Genomic DNA, 17,986 nt, shown 5'->3' on the forward strand with positions numbered 1-17,986 from the left:
AACTTGATCATGAGGGCAGATCCGGGAGGGTGGTGATGGGTGGGGTGTAAGGGAGGGAGTTCTGGGAATTGGAAGTCAGGGAGAGACGGGACCAGGGATGAAGTGAAGGAAACAAAAGAGAACTTGGACAAGGGGGGAAAAAGTTTCACCCCTTTCAGAGTTTTTCTGAAGGTTCTTCTTAACCATTCGCAGCTATTGGACATTCCTTCTGCCATCTGGGCAAACGGTGCTTCATCCATCCAGGGAGCTGGATGTCCTGTTTCTTAAAATGAAACATGTCAAGTCAAAGCAGTACCTCTGCCCCAGATCCTGAAGGGTTTGAAAGGCCTGGCCACATTCCACGAATCCCAAAGTATCTACAGATTTTCTGTCCAGATTAAAGGCGGTGAAGCCAGACAAGTGGAGCACAGCCCCGGCCTGAAGTCTCATGGGAGATTCTAGATGGGAGGACAGAGACCATGAGCTGGAGCCGGTCAGATGAGGCCTTGAGGGCCATATTGCATTGGACACTTAAAAATTACCGTATTTTCTGGCATATAAGACGACCCCCTAATTTTACAGTTAAAACATAGGTTTAGGCCTATATTCACTGTATAAGACTACCCCCCACTTCAAAGAAAAGACTTACTTTGCCGTCAAGATCTGCAGGTAATTTTTGTGCAATTTTGGTCTTTTGCCCCCGATTTTCGGTTGACTTTTTTTCGTTTCAAAAGTCGTCTTATATGCGGGAAAATACGGTAACAAACGTGTTTACCAACCGCACAATACATGTTCTTTCTAGAAACATAAGAAATACAGATAAGCACGAGGGGGAAAAACAATCCCTATGTGCTCACCAACTAAAACTGCTCATATGTTTGTCTATAGAGAGACAAGACAATCATCCGTGGTTCTGGGGCCCTCCTGCTGGTGCCGAGCCCCACTTCCCCCCGGGTACCTGCAGAAAAACTGCAGAGAAATTAGCCTGAATGGACCCATTTCCTCCTCTGTACATTAGAGATGATGATAATAACGACTTGCAGGGGTATTTGCAAGAATGAAAGAAGCTAAAGTAGTAGTGTTTAAACCATTGCCTGAAATACAGTAAGCATTGCACATATGATAGCTATAAGAATAATAGTTATTTTAGTCTCTTTCTAGGCTTTTTACAATATATAATAGCATACAAAAACTATTATATATATTTCTACGAAAATGGGGTTGTACTGTAGACTCTGGCAATGCTTTCATTCTCATGATCATCCTTTCACAGATAGATTTGTTATTAACATTAGCTAACATTGATTGCTTCCAGGGGAGATAGGCCTGATGCTAAAGAGTTTTACATAAATTGTCATACTTAATCCTCACAATAACTCTATGGGGTATAAGTACTGTTATGACCATTTTACAGATCAGAAAACTAAGGCTAAGCAATTTAAATTATTTGAGTATATAGAACCACACATTTACCTCAGCCCCAAGATAACCAGGATCAGGGCCAAGACATTGCCAGTGAATGAATTTTAATTGGCAAGTCTTTGCTCAGACCCCACCATGTGAAGCCCTGTCTGGGCAGACAAGGGGAACAAAGCAGGCAGGAAGACAGTACCCATGAGAGCAGAGCTCACAGTGGAAAGCAGGTTGTGTGGTTCAGATAACTGGTGTGAGCATGTATTGGTTCAATGTGAGAGCTTGGTCGTACCATGGGTGGGGACCCCTCGGGATGCCTTGATCAAGGGTATGATAGAATGACAGTGACATTGTAATAACTTACCCCTTCTCTCTCAATCTAGGAGCAGCTCGGAGAGGAGGAAGGAGAAGTCTCGGGATGCAGCAAGGTGCCGAAGGAGCAAGGAGACGGAGGTCTTCTATGAGCTGGCCCACGAGCTGCCCCTGCCTCACAGTGTGAGCTCCCACCTGGACAAGGCCTCCATCATGCGGCTGGCTATCAGCTTCCTACGAACACACAAGCTCCTGTCCTCAGGTGAGGCTGCTAGATGCGCCCAGTAGGCTCCGTGGTGTTAGAGTTAGAAGGCCACTGGGAAGGTCTCCCTACCAGGAACTCCCACTCTGCAAAACTTCCACCCACAGACACACCATCATCAGTGCTTTACTCCTTCATGTTACACCCCTCCCTTCCAGCAATGACCTTTACCCTGAATACAGCCGTGAGATGGGCAAGGATAGGACCAAAGAAATGCATGGGCACCTGGAGGCTAAGAGGAGAGGGGGCTGGGAGAACAAAGCAGCTTGTGCTGGCCTCTCAGCTGCCTTCCCATTGGCTGTATCTCCCAGCTAACTTCTCCAAAAGGACAGAGATGTGCCCAGGCGGTTTTCCCCACTTCGTAGCTAATATGCCAGGTCAATTATTTGGTGCCTCTGCCCTTGGTTTCCTCAACTGTAAAAAGAGGTTAGAAATGCATGTTGCATAGGGTGTCGGTGAGAATTAACCAAGATGCTATCTTTAAGGCACCTGGCCCAGCCACACTTATTCATGCTGGGGTGTTTTGACGGATAACAACCTCATTCTCACCCTCCCTGGTATCTCTGTAAGTCTCAAGTTCACAAAACATTTTCCCCCCCAGAGTTTACATTCTTCATAAAGCCATTTCCTGTTAGTCCTGACCCAAAGAGACGGCCTCAGGAATTTCCCAGTTTCAGATCCTACGCAACAGTCCCCACTTAGTCGTCAATTTTGTAAGGAATCGGGCGGTGGGTAGTGTCGCCTGTTGTGGCACTCCAGGTTGGCAGCATCCAAGGTAGTGAGGGCGCAGGAGGCGGGCAGGGCAGGGAAGGCTCTTTGGTGGTTGGTTTTCGGTTTTCCTGAGTGAGCAGGGTGCCTCTGAGCCGGGTGGATTCCGCCATCCTGTTATGAAGTGGCTATTCTGGGAAAGGAACCCTGAGCAAGGGGAATCCAGCGTGAGGTTGGGAGGCCAGACGGACAAATGCTATTCTGGGCCCGGGAGCACAGGAAGGATGTGAGGAAAAGACTTTCAGAAAATAGGATGACAGCTCAGTGGGACCGAGGGTTGGAGGGCTCAGCCTATACTGTGAGTGCAAAGAGTCTTGGAAAAGTACAGACAGGAGGGGGGGAACCAAGGGCACAGACGGACTCTATAAAATACTTTCAAGGAAACAATGCAGAGCTCAGGGAGCTGCGCGGTCACACATGCTACAGAAAGAGGGAACCATGGGCCGAAGTGTAGGAAGGGTCTGGAGATGCCATCTCAGGGGACACGTGTACCTCTTCCTTCTAAAGAGGCTCATCTCCTGGGACCATTCAGGGCAATATCTGATTCTGCTCTGCAGATACACAGAGCTGGCAGTGGAAAATGTAGTTATTAGGTGAAGACTCTTCCTGTCACCCAGGAACATCTTCTCAACTTCCTAGTGATGGTACTAGAAATTCTGCTCTTAGACATTCATGCCTTTGGGTTAATCATTGCTTCCTTTCACCACCATCCCCCATTCCTCCACCGACAGAGAGCCCGGAAAGGTTAATACGTTAATCCTGGGACACCTCTCGGATTGAATGTGGACCGTCGAGTGTTTCACAGATGATGAAACCCGGAGCACAGAGAAGCCAAGATTGCCCGCAGTCACACATTTGGGACAGGGCGAATACGTGCCTGAAATTCAAGTCGTTCTATGTTCTTGGCCCATCTTGGGGAAAACACCCAGGAGGGCAGGTCCTTTCTGCAACCCAGGCAGGCGCAGATGTTGGCAAGGACCAGGTGTGTGTGGAAGAGGAGGGGACAGAGAGGACCAGAGCTGACATGTTAAATGGAGGTGCTTGGGGCCGACTCTGAGCCATGGGGAGGGGAGGAGGTCTTCACGCATTTGGTGAGCTGTTCCTATCCTTTCTCTCAGTGCGTGGTCTTGTTTTTCATGTTCTCCCACCCATAAGTCTCTCCGTGGTTCAGAAGCTGGCTTAGAGAGGACCCTGCATCAGTGGCTGAGCACGTAATGCACGTATGGAACGGGAACCCCTGTGCGCCAGACACGCCAAGGGAGATAGGAGCAGAGTGGCCACAGCGAGACCTCACACGTCTCCGCTCGGGGAGCCTTTGTTGCAAGTTGTGGACACAAACTGCCTGCCCTTTCCTGGGCTCGGCCCCAGACCAACAAGAGTCCTCAGCATGTCAGCTCAAGTCCTCTCTGTCCCAAAGTAAGAGATGGCAGGAAGGGATACAAAGCCATCTGGTCCTGGTGTCCTTGAAGGAGCAGTTCTCATACAGCAAGCACCGCCCGGGGGAGGAAGAGATGGATGGCTTTCAGTGTCCCTTTTTCTCCCCTCCCTCCTGGGCTCGCTCCCACCACACATTCCCTCAACGTGTTGTTGAAATTGTTTCCAGGAATTGTGTGGGAGACACAGGACCTTTTTCTTTCCGAGTCATAGTTTACTTTTTCAACACACATGGCTCAGTGAGAAGGAGCAAGGGTTTGTGGGCAGATAGACCCCAGTCGGAATCTGAGTCTGGCTGCTTTTTCTCTGCAGCCTTGTGGGAATTTCTTTCCTGTCTTTCAGCTTGACTTTCCTCCTCTGCACAGAGGGGATAACAGGACTTACCAAGTGATGCTGATAAGGATTGAGATCACAGATATAAAAACCCATATCCTCTTGCCTGCCACATATGAGTGATAGCTTAGAAATGGAAATTACTAGGAACAAGTAAATCTATTATATAATCAGTATATATAAATAATATATATAATAACTATACTATCCTCTTGCCTACCTTGTGGCAAATTCTGTCAAAATGCAGAGTTGCCACGCTTTTCCAGGTCAAAATAGACTCATTATTGAAACAATTCTAACAAAGGTGAGGCTGATGTTGGTTCGTTTTGTAATAGGAAATAGCTGGTTGCATACTTCAGAGTTCAAAAGGCAAAAAAAGGCCAGGCTTTTGCTTTAGAAAAGTTTCTTCTTTACTTAGTAACACGTTTCCCTTTGATTCTCACAGTAGGCTGTGCTGTGTGGGAATGTTGGAAAGGAAACCTCAACGCTAAGAAATTCAGGCTAGGAGTCTGGGCTGCCGATTGAGATTTGTATCACAGGAAGCAAACTCAAACAATAGCTTTATGATATTAGCTTCCACGCTGGGCTGAGAACAGAACACACTCTGACAGGAACATCGGTGGAAATACCACTTGATTGTCTTAAATCCTCTTTCAAGATGAGCCCTGCAAACCGTGGCCAGATGAGGGTCACTTCTGCATTTCGCAGGGCACTGAACCACTGTAAATACGCAAAATTGGCTTTTCACCCTAAAACGAATTTTTTTTATATATATACTTCCCCATACTTGTATGGGGTGACATTCTAAATTCATTTTCCACGAGAGCTGGGGTTAATGTCAAGCAAGTTTTCTAAAGAGAATTGTCAGGTTGATTATTGATTCATTGGCATTTGCTTAGTGAAGACATCATTCTTAATAAGGGATTCTGAGTTCCTGATCTTTAGACTATTCTGGGAAAGATATTCAAATATGGGACAAAGACATTTTAATTTCTACCGTGACTTGTTCATGCAGAAAGAGTGGAACCACAGGGCGGGAGTAATGGAGGCAGACGTGGTTTCTGATGCCTTCTTAGGATCACTTTCAGACTTGTTTTCCTAGGTTTTCCCTCCCTATTTTTTTACTGCTCCCCCTGCCCCCTTGCCTCAGTCACCCTCCAAACCAAGGCCTTTTTCTGTCCTGTTTGGAGAGGAGCTGATAAGATGATTCAGGCTAGGACGTTAATGTCCAAGAGTAGCTAATGGATAATCTCTTCTAGAGATACTGACCTTGTGTAGATCATTTCCTTAAGATTTAAACCAAAGAAGGGTCTGGTCAATCAGTAGGTATTCCACTAACCCCAGTCCTGAGCTATGGCTTATGAAGGTCAATTCAGAGAGGTAAGATAGAGTAGTAAGTTAGGTAAAGAACAAAGGAGTGAATCTCTAAGGGTGAACTTTCAAGGCCATCGGAGAGGCCAGAAAATAAAGGTGAAACCAATACCTTCTGCCAAAGAGGAGGGGAGCACAAGCCTGCTACCTGGGGCCGGTGGCTTGTACAGGTGTGGCTAATGATCCAGTAAGGGACCCCAAAATAATTTCCTCACAGCATCGAAGACTACTCTTGCAGACCGTACCCACTAGGAATTGGGGGTGGGGTGGCTGTGGCCCTGGGAGAGCTGGAGGAGAGGAATCGGTCTAGAAGGAATGAGAACTAAGTGGAGACTGTCTGCCAAGCATATCGGAACCAGGAAGATCTCAGCAGAATTGCTTTTACATGAAGAGTCAAAGCAGCGCTGGGACCTCTCAGAGTAGGAAAGACAGAGGGACAGCACCTTGGGGCAGCCTGGTCAGGAGCGTGTGCCCTGCCACCCCGCCACTCACCCCAGACGCCCAGCTCCTGCTGCCCGAGGGCCCGCCCCACACGGGTGGTACTAGCCTGAAGGAAATGAGTGGTGCTCCGGAAAAAGTGCTCCGAAACCTAAGCCCGCGCACATCCTGGCTGCGGGGAGTCATCAAAGCCTGTTTACAGGGGCTATTTTTAGCATTAAAGGATCTTGTTGTGCTCCCTGGGCTGCACGGGCTGCCGCTCAGCAAAGTGCCTCTGATTCTGGTGGCCTGCCCTCCTCTTTGGGGTCAGACTCTGAAGGGGCTTGGGAAGCAAGAGACGGACCGAGAACCTGAGGCCATTGGAAGACGCCCATGGGCAGCGTGTGGAACGCTCCCGTGGGGCTCTTTATTGGGGTCTCTCTCCCCTGCTGGGTAGCCTCACAGCAGTGTGTCTTTGTCTCCACCAGCACCGTCGAGGCCCTTGGAGGAAAGGGTTGCTCTCATACCTCTCCACACCCTGTATTCCCTAAGACAGGACTGAGTACAGAGTGACACTTGGCACCAGATACCTAATTTTCTGCTTTGTGACTAGCCCAGGGCAGACATGTACATACTAGGGGCATAATAAGTGCATAGCTAGTTTCCCATGTGCCTAACACTGAGCCGGAGATTGGCGATGCATTAGGGAACGCACATGCTCGCAGGAAAGAGCGAGAAAAGGCAGCGGAGTCTTCAGCCAAGACTGATGTTCATGACCCCTGGCCTCTTGCATGAAAGTCTGCCTCTATCCCACAGTCTTCACCCTCAGCTCCAGCTGACAGGGAGCCAGCCAGGTTCCTTCAGCGGCCCCCAGAGGATAAGCAGGTGCTGTGGGAGCAAACAGTCCCACAGAGGAGAGAGGCCCCGCTGTCCCAGGGTCCCCAGGGGCCCGGCCTGCTGGCTTCCTGGTCCTCCAGCCATTGTGACTTCAGTTCCAAGACGTTCTGTTTCCATTCATGGCCCCCCGAGTGCTCCTCTCCCTTCCCGCCAGAGGCCAGCTGGCCCGCCGCTGCAGCTACTTTCGCCACCTCGTGGAGGCAAGTGTCCTGGGCATGGATGGAAACCAGTGTAGCTCTGTCAGAACTGTTAAAAACAGGAAATTTTAAGCAGAACTATTTCCTCTGGGCCTAGTTAACTCAAATAAGGTTGTCTTGGGATCACTCCAGATTTTGAAGTCAGTGTTGCCACTGAGATCAAAGAAATTAAAGAGAGAGAGGGAAAAAAAACTCTCCTTCATAGGCCAGAAATCACAGGGCTGGCCTCTGCTGTCTAGAGGAGGGGGTCACCTATCTGGTGTCACTTAAAGGGTGCTGAAAGGCTCTCCTCGCCCACCCCAAAATAGGTCGCCCCTGCCAAAACAGGCTGATTCAGCCAGCATTGGAATCACTCACAGGGCCTTGAGTCAAAGTGGTGATTCTCGATCTGTGGTCCAAGGTCCAGTAGCTCTGACGTCACCTGGGAGCTACCTAGGGAAGCAGATTCTCAGCCCCGACTGGAGGCCTCCTTGAGTCAGAACCCCAGGGACTGGGCCCATTGAGGGCCACCTCATGCAGTAGGACTGTGCAGGCTCCACACTTAGAAAGGTGCTGGGCCACCGGATTTAATTTTGAGCCCTCCAAATTAGTACATGGCAGTCCTGAGCCCAGAAACCCTTGTTTTAGGAAGCCCCGAAGGTGATTCGGGGATGTGCTCAAATTGGAAAGCACCGAGTTCAGTCTTTGTCTTCCTGAAGACTCTGTTCCAGTAGAGACCTTCGCTGAGACCCTAACACTGTCAGGGCAGCACCCTCACCTGGCCTCCAGTTCATTGCCGTCAGTTTAGCTGACTCATTAGTTGGCAGACACCAAGTGAGCAGGGACCAAGTGTGAATATATTTGTGATATAAGTATATTCCCAGATGGTCTCCCTTCCTATCGGCTAGCTTCCTGCACCAGAGTGTGGCGAGGAAAGAATTTCCCTCCTTTTGTTCCATGATTTCAGCAAAACAGAGGGGAAGCCACCAGGATACTACTCTGTAGGGCCCACTCCCGACTCTAGTCTGTCCCCAGACAGGCCTGTTCTAGTCCTCTGTAGAAATAGCATTTGGCACATTCGCTGCCCCAGACCTCCCTGTTTGGGCACATGGCAGGCACTTAGATGGTTGGCTGTGTGCATTTCCAGAAAAGCCCCACTCCATGCCTGTGTGCCATCCCTGGCAGACATTGGTCTGTGCCAGTCACATCTGTGTCAACAGAACATTCATACAAGCCATTCAACCCCCTCTCTTTCCAGTATGCTCTGAAAATGAGTCTGAAGCTGAGGCTGACCAGCAGATGGACAACTTGTACCTGAAGGCCTTGGAGGGTTTCATTGCCGTGGTGACCCAGGATGGTGACATGATCTTTCTGTCGGAAAACATCAGCAAGTTCATGGGACTCACACAGGTGACCACCCACCTCTGGGGACATGTTTCTATTTGGGGGTAGAAATTAGTGGAAGGTTCTGATCACATCCCTCCTGACCTGTCCCTGTACATACCCACCCTCCTCCCTCTCTGATCCCCAACCACAGTCTCAGAACCACACTTTCACCCCCGGGCCTTGGGTTTGGCATTGCTGAAGGCCATCCTGGTGGACAGCTCTGCTGACTAGGCTAATAGGCCAGCTCTCATGAATCAAGTCTCTTGACATCAAGGGCAGCCCTGATACATTGGTCTGCCTGTGGACTTCACACTGAGCTGGGAATTTGAGAAGACCTGATTCGGTCTCTTCTCGGTGTCCCAATCTAGAAGGTGACTCAGCTTCCTCTCAGACCCTTCTACTTCAGTGTTTGGAATACTGAAGTCCAGCCTTGTTTCTGAAACAGGTGGAGCTCACAGGACACAGCATCTTTGACTTTACTCATCCCTGTGACCATGAGGAGATCCGTGAGAACCTGAGTATCAAAGACGGTAAGGCATTCTTCATTGCGTCTCCTTCATTCTTGTGCCACCTGGCAGGGGGTCATGAGTATCATGACCCAGAAAAAACTGACACGCAACACACTCCAAAAGAGCCTGTAAGAGATCGAGGGGCACTTACTAGTAAAGGTCCTGATACTCAGAAGTCTCCGAGGCAGCCAGACTCCTTTCATGGCAGTCCAGGGCTCCCCAAAGTGCAAAAGTGGAAGCTGCCAGAGTGATGCTGAAGTGGGAACAGCATCACTCTTCCCAATCCTGTTGGTTAGAGCAAGTGACAGTCCAGCCCCGAGTTAGAGTGGGAGGGGACTACACAGGCCGAGAATATCAGGAGGCTGGCTCATGGGGGCCTAGCTACCCTGGAGTCAAAGACTAAATCTGGTTCCCTATGGAGACAGGACAGGTAGATTCTGATGAAGAAATTTAAAAGGTTTAGTGTATTGCCCTTTACCTATGGGGCACCCAGGAGGTGCTGGTGGATAGGAGAACCCATACAAGCAGAAAGCACTTTGCAGTGGCAGCTGGTATTACTGCTTCATCTCGTATAAATGGGGACATTCAAGCAAAGATATGAATGGGGATATTATCAAGACTGATGCTTTGGGCAGAAAAGGGAATCAGTGACTTTCGAGGTCCCATCTGAACTTGACATCGATCTCTGCTCTGGGCAGATTCTGCCCATGTCTAAACATCGCCTTTACCATCTCTCACCTGTCACTGCCTTGATGTGTGCTTGTCCAACCTGAATAACAGGTGAGTGGTACTAAGCCTGCAGGGTTTGGCTGCTATTACCATACTCTGCAAAAGCAGACATTTTATTGGCCTACTTCCACCCTTGTTTCAGACAAAGCTTATAGCCTGGGCCTGCAAAATGCAGAATTTCAACCAACCCCGTACCCCTCTCATACAGCCTCGTCCTCTCCACCTGAAGACTTTGGGACACTGAGCTCCTAGAGCACACAGTCTGGACAGCTCTCCATGGGCTATTCCATATCTTTGTCTGGTTCTATGGGGAAGGGGCTACCGGACTCTGAGTCCCTTCCCGAAGCAGGTGTTTGAAGCCTGAGAAAATCAAAGCCTCTTTTATATTCTCTGCTCCAGAAGCCCATTGGTCCTTGGGTTCTCAGTCTCTAGTCTAGTCTCTGCCTGACCATGTGACCTGAACCAAGTCCCTTCATTACTCGGTTCCTTGGAATTTTTCTTTTCACATTGGCTGTATTGAACCAGGCAAAGTCTAGGACCTTCCAGCTCTCCAGTGCCATGATTCACAGCATGATCCTAGTCTATTTATCTAAGTAAACTTTAGGTCTCTTGGTCCACGTATCCAGGACTTGGTATCAAATTCACTAAATCAGCAAGCAGATCCTTATTGAAGGTGCCGGCCTGAATGGACTTATAATCTGGAAGCAAAGGGTTAATGTGAGCACCAAGAGGAAGATAAGACCAGGAGGCAGATTGTGAAAAACTTTGAAGGCCAGGTGGAGGGCCTCGAACTTTATCCTGTAGACAGCGGGGTGCTATTTGAAGGTTTTTGAGCAAGGGTGGAGTAATCTGATTGGAGCTGTGTTTAGAGAGATTAATCAAATGCTAGAATGACAAGAATCCAGAGGCTAACAAGCTAGGACACCACGGGAATAATAACCCAAACTATAGCCACACTCATCTCCAGGCTTGAGCTGGTTTTGGTGGTGGGCCAGGCCCCAAAATACAAGAACATCTCAGAATATGCCAACCCCACCTATGAAAATTAAAATTGTAGGAAACATCATTAAGTATGGAGGGCATGGTTTTATTATCATGATGGAGGAATATTCTGTCTTTTAAAAAAAATCCACCAATTTGGTCCATTACTTAGCGGGCTCTCCTGGGGATATATAAGATAGAATCAAAGTTGACACAATTCACTGGACACGCAGATCTTTGGGGATATGACAGTCAAATAGATCACAGCCCTCTGGAGGTTTAGGTGCAGAGGCTGGTGGCTATGCCTGGAGGGAGGAGTGCAAGTATTTGAAACAAGGCTCTGAAATGTTCTCGGATGCTGGGCAGGGAGCAGGGATGCACCTTGGGAACCCAGGATCAGGATGGTGTGTAAGGCAGAATTTAGAGATGGACAAGGGGACTCAGATGACACTTTCTGCATTTATCAGTTTGTTTTACAAAAAGCCGTGAAAGTTCTGAATGGGCAGGCTACTTGGAAACTATAAGGAAGGAAGCTATATTGTTTGTCTTGGTGATTTATTTAATTCTGGCTGAGAAAGGATATCCATGTTGAGTTAATTCTCAGAGTGGACTTGCTCACCAAATCCCAGGAGATTTCTACCAGATGTCTCTCATGAGCTTGACATAAGTCAGTTGATGGGGAAAGCTGATGGCACATTATCCTGAATGCAGCCATGGTTGGTGGAAAATTGGGCCCAGGAAGGTACAACTTCCTGTGGAACAGGAATAAGGAAAAGACAGGAGTGTGTGAGGGACATTGCTAATCTGAGAGGCATATCCACTTGGAGTCACTGTGGTCTCACCTAGACTATCCTTTGGGATTCCTCCTAGGGAGCCTGCACCAGCGCCGGCAGAGATTTGCTGAGATTGTGGTCAATAGTCACTCATTTCCTTGCTGCTGTGAAGAGAGCACCTCCCACATGTGAGGTGCAATGCAAAGAAAACAGTGTAACACCCCTACTCTTTAGGTTAGGGGTGTTGAACTCAATCAGAGAAGGGGCCAAAATCTAAAATCCAGCCTAAATCGCGGGCCGAATGGTTTACTGAACAGTCATAAACTGTCATTGTGATGGAAACGCAGTGGAGTGCAGTGATGACAGCGTGGTGCGGGCCACATTGCAAGGCCTGGCGGGACGGATTTGGCCCGCGGGCCTTGTGTTTGACACATGTGCTTTAGACTATAGACCCTGATGGTCCTCAGCATTCATGGCAGGCTACGGGTGCTAAGAGAGCAGAGACTTAGGAAATACAAACAATACATTGCACCAACAGCACTGCAACTGGATCCCTCTTCTGTATATAAGTGAAAAGCTCAATGGTTCTGTCCACCCTTCCTCACCCAGGCTCTGGCTTTGGGAAGAAAAGCAAAGACATGTCCACAGAGCGGGACTTCTTCATGAGGATGAAGTGCACTGTCACCAACAGAGGCCGCACCGTCAATCTCAAGTCTGCCACCTGGAAGGTAGGGCAACACCAGGCACGGGCTGAGCCCCAGGTGCGCCCCGCCCCATGCCCTCAGCCCCACATCTGACCCTTCACGGCTGGTCTCCAGGTCTTGCACTGCACCGGCCAGGTGAAGGTCTACAACAACTGCCCCCCACACGGGGGTCTCTGCGGCTACAAGGAGCCCCTGCACTCCTGCCTCATCATCATGTGTGAGCCCATCCAGCACCCATCACACATGGACATCCCCCTGGACAGCAAGACCTTCTTGAGCCGCCATAGCATGGACATGAAGTTCACCTACTGCGATGACAAGTATGGCCCAGGAGCCTGTGTGCAGAGAGTGTCTTACATGCATTGTGTGTGTGTGTGTGTGTGTTTTAGTTGTGCCAGGGATAAAGGCATGGGTCTCAGGGGCATAAGTGTTGTATTGTTGGGGTGCCAGCTTGTGGGTCTGGGTCACCGTTTCACTCCATCCATGCAACTAAGGGATGCCTAGCACCATATTTGGCTGCCCCCCATTGATTAGCGCCAGGGTCTGACTGCAGAGTTGTTCTGGTGTGCAGTTCTGTTGTCATCGTTGATCATTGTGATGTGTACATCCCTCCACATATGTGTGTCAGGCTCCTGAGGACATTTCCAGGTCAGTCTGCTTCCTAAGGAGATGAGGGGCAAGAGGTCTCCATCAGTACCCCCAATTCAGATGCCAGCTGGGAGCCGGGGCTCTGGCCGGAAGACTGTTCTGCATGTATTTTCTTCCGTTACTGAGCTTTCCCCTCAGCCTTCGCTCCTTCTGTGTCACCTCTACCCTGGCCACTGTCCAGCCTAGTTTTAAAGGCTTTTCAATAAAGAGACCTAAACCAGACTCTCATCCCCAAACCAGGCCCAACTGGAAATTCTCTCGTTTACAGGACATCCAGGGGTATCGAGCTTTCTTGATGGGCAGGGCCCGACTTTGCAGGCCAGGCTGTTTCTTTCCCCTGATTCTAGACTAACCTGATGTTGGCTGGCACACCTTCTTAGAATTGGCCAACTCTCTGGGACAATTTAAAAATGTCTGGAACAGCATCCTTGAGTCATTCCTGTCCCCCAGTTCTGACCATCGTGGTGCCTGGACTCACAGATCTTGGAGCTGGTGGGAATTACATAATTAGAAAGAAGCACTCTAACCTCACAGGGAGAAAATGTCCTGTATGAAGACTTTTGCCCTGGTGCTGACACCGCCAGCATTAATTATAGTTGTTAGCACTGTGGTTACTGTAACGATGATGATGATTAGAGGGAATGACTTCTCCAAAGGCAGGCACCAGAGAAATCCACGTGTGTGTGTAAGGTTATTTATCAGATGCAGTCTTTGTACTCATGTGAACACTCTTGGCAGAAGACAGTTTTGTAACATGCTCCCCTCCGTGTGGTCTTCTGAGATGCCGAGGGACATCCTGCTGCAGAGCCCACATCTGGCTTCAGGAGCTGGTGCCCTGAGGAGCAGCTGGAGCACCGAGGACCGGGGCAGCACATCCCCGTCACTCACAAGCCCCGGGAAAACCCTGCTGTCCTAGAAAAGAGCTTGTCGTGCAGGGATAATAGAAGTGATGATTGTTGGGTTTTTTTTAGCTTAAGATTTTGATGGTTGCTACAATGAAGGAAAAACAATCCTCTGGAAAGGGTAATTTGAAGTTATTCTTTATTCATTATCTTGTTTGGAATGTGTTTCGGGTCATTTCCTGAAAGCAAGCAACCTTTGGATAAAAGAGGGGGGTGAGGGGGACATGAGGAATTGGGGGTGAGAGTGATTGAAGAGGAAAAGGACACAGCCCTGAAGTGGGTTCAGGGCTGGCAGGCTGAGGCGGCAGTGGCTGGAAGGGATCTGTGGGTTAGGGCTTTGAGACTCCCGAGTGTGGAGGTGATACTGCAAGAGAGTTCTGTTGGGTCCATTGCACTTGAAGCGAATGAAACCTTGCCTTTCATGAAACCTAATGTCACGGCCCAGGCTCTGAATTCAGTGGTGCCGGAGAGGTGATGCAGAGGTATCTGAAGACCTAGAATGCTGTGCTACACAGAAGTTGTGTTGAACCGATTAGCAGATTAGTTAACAAGGGCACAGACGTGGCTTAGACAATTTATAAAGTGACTATTTTAAGTCCTTAATCCCTAAGTATTATTTCTCGATTGCTTTGATGAGGACTGGTATATTTTAGTTTTGGAAGCTTGTTTTGTTTTCATTGTTTGTATTGGGATGGGGAAAAGCATATTTGTAGTCTCTCTCTCTCTCTCTCTCTCTCTCTCTCTCTCTCTCTCTCTCTCTCATATTTTCCTTATTACCCTTCCAAGATCAGTGTTTCAAAAACTAACACTTGCATATGATAGCTAATGTGGGGGGGGGGGGGGGTCCCATTTTAATCATGGAATGCACTAGTTTAGTGGCATCTCACACACACAAAGGGCTATGATTTCTTACAAAGGGATTTCCCCCCCCCAAAAGGAAAATAATTAGAATCTGATGAAAATGTAAGTGAATCCGAATCCACAAAATCACTTTTGAGAGCATTTGGTATTTCTTAGATGTATTAAGATCACAGACCTAATCAAACAAATGAACAAAGGGTCTTGGAGAAAAAAAGAAGGAAGAACAGAAAGGAAAGGGGGAAGAAAAATTAAAAAAGAGGCAAGAAAATAGGATTCTAATCTTGTGTTTAACTCTCAAGTTTCCAAAATCAATTCACTCTGAAATGGAGTGAAGGAATGCCGATGATTCAAAATGCGTGTGTCCTGCTCCTTTTAATAAAGGGTCAGAGGACTGTATTAACTCTTGTGTTAATTATTTGAAACATAGTAAACATTTTTAAAGTGAATCCTATAATAATTTATATATGTCAAATGCATTTATGGGTATATAGTCCACTGCTCTAGACAGAGTCAGGTTGAGTCACAAGGTTAAGGAAGAGGAATGTCCCAGTCATCAATATAACTGATGATCTCATCTTCATTTATATTCCATTTCCTAAAACACTGAGCAACCAATTAATGAACTCTTATTTATTGAGCATCTACTCTGCATCTAAGCCTGTGCCAGAGACTTTTATATTAAAGAAGTAAAAGAGATGATCCTTGACCTCGAAGAGTTTACAGTTTGATACATGAGCAACTTGATGAAACCACAGTGAATAGTACAAACTAGAGCATTCCATTCACCCAGAAGGAAGACAAAAATGTGTTCTTTTCAGGTAGTTTAAATTGGGTTGCTTCAATTCAGGTGGAGATGCCATCTAGTGGTGAAAGAGAATAACTGGGAGTGACGCCATCACGGAGGGCACAGCAAAATCTGTATTTTGCATGATCCCACTGTGATTTTGTCAGTTTTATGAGTCTTCCCTTACCTGAGAAGTAAATTATAAAAGCAGATTATGTGGAGAGGACCCATATATCTGGGAGTAGAATGGAAGGCATCAAAAGCAAAAATTTGAAAGTGACAAAGAGGGACATGTCATCTTTATAAGCAGAGTTTGAGGGCAGTCCTATTTTGGTATTGAATTAAGGCAGCAAAGGCATAATAATATCAACGTCTTGAAATCAGTTTAACAGAGTCTGAGCATATACATATGAGAAGTGCTCAAGTGTTAACCTGCCTAATCTAGTCTCCTTGAGATACTCCCTGACAGGGCAGTCCTACAAATTCTCTTTGGAATTTATTTCAAAATTTACTAGATCTTGCAATTCAAAAGCTATTTCTCCTACACACTCTGGTTCTTTCTTGCTATAATTCAAGTCAAATTTCCTCTGTGTGTGGGTTCCAAGGCAATAAAAGGCAGCTGTGGCATTTGGTGGCACTCAGAGCAGGGTCAATCCAGGATTGAGCCCTGGCGACCTTCCTAGGAATAAATTCACCTGGCCGGGGACACAGACAGGATGGAAACTGATTACCCACTGACTACAGCTATATAGATTTCACATGATTGTGTCGTATTTGAGGAAAGCACAAGGCTAAAAGTACTGTTGTTTAAAAATCTGCATAAAAAACATACTAAAACAGAAGGCATTTGAAATCTGAGTTAGTGAATAGTCTGAATATGAGGAAATGCAATTTCAAAGCTGCTATGCACATATAAAAACCAAAATGGGGCGAATGGAGTCTAGGAGAGACCATTGTCCAAAGGGTGGGGGGCGGGGAGGAAAACAGGCAGAGACTTTAATAGAAGTGTGGTTTATTAGCAAGTGCATTCTTTGAAAAACAAATGCATTCTTTGAAAAACAAATAAGTGGTTCTAAAGAACTTAGAACGTTTATCCTCTTTAATAGTTTCAATACTCTAAGTCTAACCCATCTTGTTTACATGATTACTTTACTTAGCTAATCCTTTACTTGTGTGAAAAACCATGGCGAAAAATGTAGCCAGACCTCCTTTGACTCCGGGCAGTGGCTGTGGAGTTGGGGCACTTGCTGCTGTGTCCCACGGTGACAGGCCCTTGGCAGTGTCACTGGGAAGAGCAGTCGCCGCCTTATTCTTAGTGGGTCTCTCCTGCCTCCTGAAGCGATGGCATGGACACTGTAGCTGGTTTTCCTCCACTTCTCGGTCACAGGTAATCTGTGTCGAAAAGAGCGTCTGATCATCTTTTAAGGGTAAAGGGCCATTGAAGGGCAATGAATCCCGGTCATTTTCATTGTGAAGGCATGACTATCTGACTCTGAAATCCAGCTCCTGCTGGTTTGAACCTTGGATTTTCCTGGGGCAACGCTAACCTCAGAATTCAACAACCGTTCTTTCCTCTCTATTTTATCTTCTCTTTTTCTTCCTTCTTCCTCTGCCTCCCACGGTTGCCTATATCTGCATCTCCCTCCCAACCTCCCCCCGGATCTGTTTCTTTTTCCATTTTATTATTAGAGGGTGACCTTCTCACTTATGAAATCTGGTAGGTTGATTTTTATATTTCCTTCTTCTCTAAAAACAGAACAGCCCTCCTGAGTCGACTTCTCCCTTAGCGAGCCCCAGGGGCTCTTAATTAGAAAGAAAAGAATAGTTTCCCTGCCCAGGTGGACAGAACAGATGAAACTGTTATCATAGCTCTGGAGGCTTTTCTGGGGGGTTGGGGGGTGGAATTAGCCTGGAAGGCCCTTCTGTGCCTAGTAGCCCGACCCTATAAACAAGCCGGGTTCATTACCCTCCCCGTGGCGTCTGCGTGCCTACAGATGGAAGCGAATGACCATTAGCTTTAAGTTGGGGTTTCCTGGCTTTGTGAAGCCTGACAACCTGAATGTTCGTCAATTGTGTTTGGGGTACATGCGCATTTCCCAGTTTTTATAGTCTGTTTAAAGGAATGGAGAAGGAGACATTAAATATTTGTTTTAGTTGACAAGATAAATGAAGGCTGCTACTGGGAAGATAGCTGGCCATTCTGAAATCTAGGTTTGTTTGTCCACTTCCAAAACATGCCCATTGTGTGCCTTTGAATGGATGGTACATTAATATGATTAGACATAGTTTATTATGAGGCAGATCATAACAAACATCCGCTCTGAACATTTTCATTTAAAGATTCTAA

At 47.4% G+C, this 17,986-nt stretch overlaps 1 protein-coding gene across 7 annotated transcripts in view; it reads left to right on the forward strand.

Moving 5' to 3' along the window:
* EPAS1 (endothelial PAS domain protein 1) overlaps window positions 1–17,986 on the forward strand; it is a 77,358-nt gene that overhangs the window by 44,489 nt on the left and 14,883 nt on the right. For all 7 annotated transcript variants that reach the window (XR_004987423.2, XR_004987422.2, XM_036435214.2 and 4 more), the window contains exons 2-6: window positions 1,776–1,966; window positions 8,621–8,772; window positions 9,194–9,278; window positions 12,350–12,468; window positions 12,559–12,764. Coding sequence is in view for 5 of the 7 variants with exons in the window: in XM_036435214.2 (XP_036291107.1) it covers window positions 1,776–1,966; window positions 8,621–8,772; window positions 9,194–9,278; window positions 12,350–12,468; window positions 12,559–12,764 (753 nt within the window). In the remaining 2 variants the exon portion in view is untranslated. The remainder of the gene's footprint in view (window positions 1–1,775; window positions 1,967–8,620; window positions 8,773–9,193; window positions 9,279–12,349; window positions 12,469–12,558; window positions 12,765–17,986) is intronic.

This window comes from Pipistrellus kuhlii, unplaced genomic scaffold (genome assembly GCF_014108245.1).
Source record: "Pipistrellus kuhlii isolate mPipKuh1 unplaced genomic scaffold, mPipKuh1.p scaffold_m20_p_13, whole genome shotgun sequence".
NCBI classification, from domain to species: Eukaryota; Metazoa; Chordata; class Mammalia; order Chiroptera; family Vespertilionidae; genus Pipistrellus; species Pipistrellus kuhlii.